Source organism: Peromyscus leucopus, chromosome 1 (genome assembly GCF_004664715.2).
Source record: "Peromyscus leucopus breed LL Stock chromosome 1, UCI_PerLeu_2.1, whole genome shotgun sequence".
NCBI lineage: Eukaryota > Metazoa > Chordata > Mammalia > Rodentia > Cricetidae > Peromyscus > Peromyscus leucopus.
In genome coordinates, this window is record NC_051063.1 from 77,381,461 (window position 1) to 77,388,704 (window position 7,244).

General features: G+C 54.7%; 1 protein-coding gene across 1 annotated transcript; it reads right to left on the bottom strand.

Annotated features, from left to right (window-relative positions):
- Positions 1-617: 617 nt before the first annotated feature.
- On the bottom strand, positions 618-6,692 carry Znf48 (zinc finger protein 48). Its single transcript, XM_028885562.2, has 2 exons — positions 6,270-6,692; positions 618-3,274 (listed from the first exon to the last, which is right to left on the bottom strand). Exon 2 carries the CDS (start codon positions 3,255-3,257, stop codon positions 1,482-1,484), a length of 1,776 nt encoding a protein of 591 aa, XP_028741395.1. The 5' UTR covers positions 3,258-3,274; positions 6,270-6,692; the 3' UTR covers positions 618-1,481.
- Positions 6,693-7,244: the final 552 nt, after the last annotated feature.

Genomic DNA, 7,244 nt, shown 5'->3' on the forward strand with positions numbered 1-7,244 from the left:
CTGCCACTGGCCAATTAGGCCAGCTCCTTTCCCTGCCTACTGATGCTTTACTCAGGACAAGATGGGGACCAGCTTTCTGCTGCAGAGGAAGCTCTGGTGCTGGGGATGTAATAGCGTTTAAAGGCCTGAGGAGGTGGTCTTCCAGCATCCTTCTTGATGATGAATTAGCATCACACTTTCTGAACATGCCCCAGGGAGCTTAGCAACAGCCAGTTCACTGATCACCAGCTTTCCGAGTCCCAGTCACTGGCCTTCCCTCCTTGGCATTTCACATTTTTCTTTTCAAGGGTCATGTTCCAGTTTGTAGCTAAGTTTTTGTTAACAACCAGACCTTAGCCTAGGAAATCGGCCGACAGAACTGAAGACTTTTTCTTTTGGTCTGGATCTCACTATATAGCCAAGACTGTCCTGGATCCCAGTGATTACAGGCATGAGCCAGGACATCTGCCTTCAATGAAAGCAGCTAAATCATCTGAGACAATCTATTTAACAAACTTAAGGCAAGGGACCCATATAAGTTTATCACGGCTGAGGGCTTTACCTCTATACCAACTTCAATCCATGCTGGAGTTTGTATTTATCCATGCACACACATACACACACACCCACACACCAAACCTCAGACAAGGGACAGTTTATTAGTAAAGAGAGAGACACTTGGCTGTGGAGACTTGAAGCTTCTCTGGCCTGCACTGGCTCAGCAAGCTGGTCTTTGCAGATGTCCAGGACGCCCTAGGCTCTGCATCCAGACTGGAAGCTCTGGATGCTCCTGGTAGTTCTGCTCTGCTTCACCAGTGTCCCAGCGTCAGGGTGGCAAGGGCCCTCAAAGCACACACTTAGGCTCTTTCCCAAAGGGCCCTTCCTGGATACAACCAGTGATCCACAGGTAGAGGTGGAAACTGCCTCCCACAGCAATACTTCCCCCACAGGGTGGTCAAGATGTCCCTGCCTGTTTTGACACCTTAAATTCAAACAATCCATGTTCTCCCAGCCTAAGGTTGGGAGGATTAAGGTTTTTGTTGGGTGTTTTTTGTTTGTTTGTTTGTTTGTTTTTGCTTTACCATGTAGTCCTGGCTGACCTAGAACTCTCTATGTAGAGCAGTCTGGCCATGAATTTGAGATCCGCCTGCCTTTGCCTCCCGAGTGCTGGAGATATAGTTTGTACACTACAGTGCCCAGCAGAGGGATGCATTCTTAACAAAAGGCAGCAGGATTTTAGAGTTGAGTCCAGCTTACCAATTTTACAAGTATGACGAGCTTTCTCTGCTGGGCAGTGTTCTAGAAGCTGCGGTACAGCTCATACTGGCGAGGTTCCCAACACCTAGCCAAGAGTTTCCTGAGCATGAACATTATGGTCTTCAATCTGTTTCTGTTCTCATCCTCCCTCCACACCCTCCCACCATTTCCCAGGCTTTTCTCTGCCTTCGGCAGCAGATTCCCTCCCTCTGGTACCGCGGGCCTCTACCCTCCCTGGACTCCCATCACTCTATTCCAGCTGGTGACTCCTCCTGGAGGAGAGGCCTTGACAGACCATCCCCTATGCCAAAGGGCCTCAAGGCCATATGGCCACGCTGGTGCTTGATCCGAGCAGAGCTATCACTGAAGCCTTTGCCACACTCTGAGCATTTGTACGGCTTCTCCCCAGTATGTGTACGCCTGTGCTTGACTAGATCTGAACTCCGCGGGAACTCTTTCCCACAGAAGCCACACACATGAAGCTGGCTGGGTCCAGAGGGCTGGCCCCGCACTCGAGCCTGAGGGACCATGAGTATAGGACCGGGTGGGTTATGTGCCCGCAGGAGGGTAGATGGTGGTGGTCTGGTGCGTTCGCCCTGGTGGGTTCGGAGGTGCTTGACTCGGGCGGAACTGTCAGCAAAGCCCTTGCCACACTCAGGACAGAGGTAGGGTTTCTCCCCTGTATGCACACGGTGGTGTTTCACCAGATCAGAGCTTCGGCGGAAGCCTTTGCCACACTCAGGACACTTGTGGGGCTTGTCGCCTGCCAGTGGGGGGGGAGGCTCCCCGGCCTGTGGGCCCTCAGGCTCTGGTTCCAAGCCGGGCAGGCCGAAGGGCCCATCGCTGGAGTGTGAAGGGCTTCGAGGCGTCAGGGAGGGGCTGGTGCCAAGGGGAGGTGGAGGGGGGCTGAGGATGAGGGGGGCCACAGGGTACGCGGAGAAGCTGAAGTCCTGGGGCTCCACATGGGTAAGGCGGTGACGAAGAAGCGTGGAGCTGAGACTAAAGGAGCGGTTGCACTCCGGGCAGGCGTGAGGCCTCTGGCCACTGTGGGTGCGGAGATGCTTCACCCGGGCAGAGCTGTCGGCAAAGCATTTGCCGCACTCGGGGCACAGGTAGGGCTTCTCGCCGGTGTGCACCCGCAGGTGCTTCACCAGGTCCGAGCCCCGGGCAAACTCCTTCCCACACACATCACAGGCGAAGGGTTTGGGTCCCAGGTGACTGCGCTGGTGGCTGAGGAGGCTGCAGCTCAGCACAAACCTCTTGCCGCAGTCAGTGCAGATGTACGGCTTGTCCTGGGCCTTGGGTCTCGGTGTGGCTGTCGGGGCTGCCTGCGATGGCTGCCGTCGGGGAGCCACTGGCCGGGGGAGCTGCTCCCCTCTGTGCGTCCGCTGATGCTTGATTCGGGCGGAGCTGTCCCCAAAGCCCTTGCCGCAGACCCCACACTTGTAGGGCTTCTCCCCCGTGTGAGTGCGCTGGTGTTTCACCAGGTCCGAGCTCTGCCGGAAGCTCTTCCCACACTCCCCGCAGATAGTGGGGCGCTCACCAGCAGGAACCCGAGACCGAGGCATCTTGGGAGGGCCCGAGGCTGGTGTCCGCACTCTATAGGGCTTCTCCCCGGAGTGAGTTCGTTGGTGCTTGATTCGGGCGGAGCTGTCCCCAAAGCCCTTGCCGCAGACCCCACACTTGTAGGGCTTCTCCCCTGTGTGAGTCCGCTGATGTTTCACCAGATCTGACATCTGCCGGAAGCTCTTCCCACACTCACCACACACGGCGGCGGCTCGGTCATTACCAGCCTGTCCCCAGCGGGGTTCTCCCAGGACCCTGGGGCCTGGGTCTCGAGGCTGTCGCTTTCCAAGCCCCTCTCTGTGGACCCATAAGTCATCCCAGCTCTGAATGCCTTCAGGTTTGAGAGAAGCATTTCCTACTTCATGCTCTGGGGCTAATTGTTCCTCTTCCTTGAACTCTAAGCCATCCTCCTCCTGTGGAGTATGTTCAAACTCATCCACCAGAGAAACCTCCATAGTCTCACTCCCTAGAACTGGGCAAAGAAAACAGAATTATAAATCTCACCCTCTGGCTCAACTTCATTTTTTCTTTTAGTGCTGCTGAAGTGGAACCCGGGGCCTCTACCCCTAATGGTAACGTCCCCAGTGAGACTTAACAATGGATGACCTCCTGAATTTTTCTCCCTCTCTACTGACTTTAGGGAGCACTAACTACCTGTCTCTCAATAATTATAAGTACCACTGTGCTGCATCCCTAGCTCTTTTTGTTTTATTTTGAAACACGAGTTTCAATAACTTGTCCAGGCTGGCCTTAAACTTTCAATCCTGCTGGGCATGGTAGCACATGCTTCTAATCACAGCACTGGGGAGGCAGAGCCAGATGGATCTGACTTCAAGGCCAGCCAAGAAGGCTACAAAGTAAGAACTTGTTTCAAGACAAACACCATTCTCAGCCTACCAAATCCTGGGATTATAGGTATGTGCCACCATCCTGGCTTACCATGTTTTTAAGCAACAACCACTAAACAGAACAATACGGGACCCTCAAAATCCTATCAATAATATTCTTTATTTTTACACTCATGGAAACAAAGAAAATTAATTTCCTTTTTCTTCTCTTTCTTTTTTTTTTTTTTTTTGTAGCAGGCTTTCTCTTTAGCATCCAACCAGCTCCCAAATCATGACATGGAGACTTATTAGTGAAAGACCCCCAGGGGAGATCTTCCTTCAGGAGAGACCCCAAACCCAAGGAACACGCCGAAACCACAGATCAGATGCAAAGCAAACAGCAAGAGGGTTTATTCAGATACACAGGTACCTGGGGCGAAGTCTCTCGGAGGACTTGCAGGCCTTCCTAGGGCAAGGGGGACTTTTTATAGGATCCCAGGGGCAGAGGTGCGGTTACAGAAGCGAGAAGCATAGTTACAGGGTTCCTATTGGACGTATTTTTATTGTTGTTGTTTTTTTTTTTTTTTTTGGTTTTTCGAGACAGGGTTTCTCTGTGCAGTTTTGTGCCTTTCCTGGAACTCACTTGGTAGACCAGGCTGGCCTCGAACTCACAAGAGATCCGCCTGCCTCTGCCTCCCGAGTGCTGGGACTAAAGGCGTGCGCCACCACCGCCCGGCATGGACGTATTTTTAATTCTCAGAAATTTGATGTGTGTGGCTGACTTGGCCTTGCCTAGGGTACAGTGGATGTTTTTCCAGCCCAGCTGCTTATTTCTCAAGGCCGGTGGCCGACTACAGTTATCTCTCTCAAGGCCGGGTGGCCGGCCATAAATATCCTGTTTTGACTCAACATTTTTTCTCCCAAGGCTGGTGGCCGACCATAGTTATCTCTCTCAAGGCCGGGTGGCCGGCCACAGCTGTGAGCCCCTGTTTTTCTGGTTCTTGCCTTTCAGAATGACGTTTCTTAGGCTAAGTTATTGGGATGGGGGGGGGGCATTTCATTGGCCCAACGCCCCATGTCCTCATAATGGAGTGGGGGTCTTTCATTAGTTAGGAATGCTCGGCCTTAGCTTAGGCTCGTCCCACTGGCCCATCTAACTTAAGTTAACCCGTTTCTCTTCATCTACATTTTGCCTCAGGCTTTTTACCTTTCTTTCTTCCTGTCCTACTCTGTATCTTGCTGACGGGCTGACGGGCTGACGGGCTGACCCTGGGTGACTCTTTTTCTCTTTCTCCTCTTCTTCTACTCATTCTCTCTGTCCGTCAGCCCCACCTATCCCTCCTCTGACTAACTATTGACCATTCACCTTTTTATTAGACCAGTCAGGTGCCTTAGGCAGGCAAAGCAGCATATCTTTACATAATTGAACAAATGCAGCATAAACCAATGTAACACATTTTTGCTTAGTTAAATAAACATTCCATTTTTTTTCCTTTTTCCTTCTTTTTTTTTTTTTTTTGGTTTTACAAGACTTTACAAGACTATCCTGGAACTTGCTCTGTAGACCAGGCTGGCCTTGAACTCAAAGAGACCTGCCTGCCTCTGCCTCCTGAGTACTGGTATTAAAGCTGTTTTCCACCACCACCCAGCTTTCCCCCTGCCCAGACAGGGTTTCTCTGTGTAACCCTGGCTGTCCTGGGACTCACAAAGATCCTCCTGCCTCTGCCTCCCAAGTACTGGGACTAAAGGCCTGGACCACCACCACCCAGCTAAAGTAATTTTCTTAAGCCTGGAAAGTTAGAGAATAGTCAAGTTTCTAATTTGCATCTACACAAACCTGTGTTATATTACAATATCTTAGAAAACCTAGTGTGGGATCTTTCCACTGAATCTGTTTTGCTTTTTTCCTTCAGTTTTTGAAACATTCTTACTATAGTGTCCAGGGTGGCTTTGAATTCTGCACCCTCCAGGGATTACAGGTACATGGAGAATAGACCACTGGCTCTATTCTGTCCCTTTGTAACTTCAATGACTCTACATGTACTTACTACCCTACAGATACTGTGGGGTGGTGGGAGAAATGACCAAGTAGCAAGGACTATCTATAACTGTGGGTTCCTAACAACTCTGTTGTCACAGGAGACAAGAGATTAAGAAGTCAAGGACGCACATCACTCGGCAGCAAAGAGAAAACTATGGAAAGGAACGGGGTTAGTTGGAAAAGGATACAGAGACTAGTCGGAGTAAGCAAGGTTTGTACGTAACACTAGGTTCACGAAAGGCTTTTAGTTAACAGAAAGGAGGAAGGTGAGGAAGGCTTTGAGAAGGGAGCCAGGATTAGAGCTGGGTTTACACCAGACTTGCTGCAGAAAGCATGCAGAGGACAGGGCAGGGGAGGGTTATCACAACCGAGCCCCGAGGCCTGTGCAGAGCCCAGGCAGTACGGAGGAGTGAGGGCCCGCGGGGGAGGGGAGAGCGCCGTGCAGGATGCCCGCCCCTCGGCCTGGCACACAGTGGGTGCTCAGAGACGCGGGCTCCTTCCCCTCGGGCTTTGCTCCCGCGCCCCTTCGCCCACGTCCGACTTCCCCGGGTCCCCAAGAAGCCATTACCTGTCGGCGCGGCCCCAACCGCCGCCCTCACCTGTGCCGACGGCTCTCAGCCGCTCCCAGTCCGCCGAGCGGCGGAGCTCGCTGCCTCGGGGTTCCGCCGCGTGCTGCACCGTCGGCCCGCGAGCGGGGCGCGGCTCCCGTGACCCCGAGGGCACTCGCCGTCCCCTTGCCCGCTGCCGCCAGCGGCTCCGGTGGTGCGGGCTCCGCGCCACGCCGGGAGGGGGCTCGGCCCACGTCCCGGGCGCCGCGGGGCGGGACGGGAAGCGGAAGCACGGGCCTCAGCGAGCCGCTCTAGGACCCGGAGGAGCCGCGGGCTCGGCGGCCACGGCGGCCGCTCCAGCGGTGCCCTGCGGCGTTGGCGGCGGGCCTCCCCGGCTCGTCTAACGGGCGCGGTGGGGCCCGGCCGCCCGCGCGGGACAACGGGCAAGGAGCCCGGGGATCGGGTGCGAGAGACCTTGGCAGACAAAGGGCTCCGGGGACCCGGCGGGCGGGCGGACGGACGGGCGGGCGGGGCGGGGCGCCGAGGCGGGGGAAACAAAGCCCGGCTCGGGGTGGGGGCTGGGCTGGGCTGGGGCTCGGCACCGAGCTGAGCCTGCCCGGTCCTAGCCTGAAAGCCACGAGGCAGGACACTGTCGGCGGCGAGGGGACACCCAGTGGCAGGAGCTAGAGACGGGGTACCGGAGACAAAGAGATGTAGAAACAAGATAAGGGGCGGCCCGTCACCCGAGCGGAGTCACGGGCCCGAAGATGCGGAGAGCCTGGAGAGGAACGGGCGGGAGGCAGAACAAAGGACCCCAGGCAGAGACAAAGGTGGAGAAACAAAGAAAGGCTGCCCGCAGAGGCCAAGCCCAGGGAGAGAGTGAAGAATGAAACCCTGCCTCCGTCTTGGTGGGGCCGTCTTCCATGGGACCCGGTCCCTGGAAGCAATCCCAGGAACTTGGGTGGTAGGCAGGCTTTCCTTTGTAGAGGTGAGTGCCTGGAGCCTTCGGTCCTGCCACACAAAAAG

Bases quoted from the DNA above. Each gene is read 5' to 3' on its own strand.
- Znf48 (XM_028885562.2), bottom strand. From the start codon at position 3,257: ATGGAGGTTTCTCTGGTGGATGAGTTTGAACATACTCCACAGGAGGAG.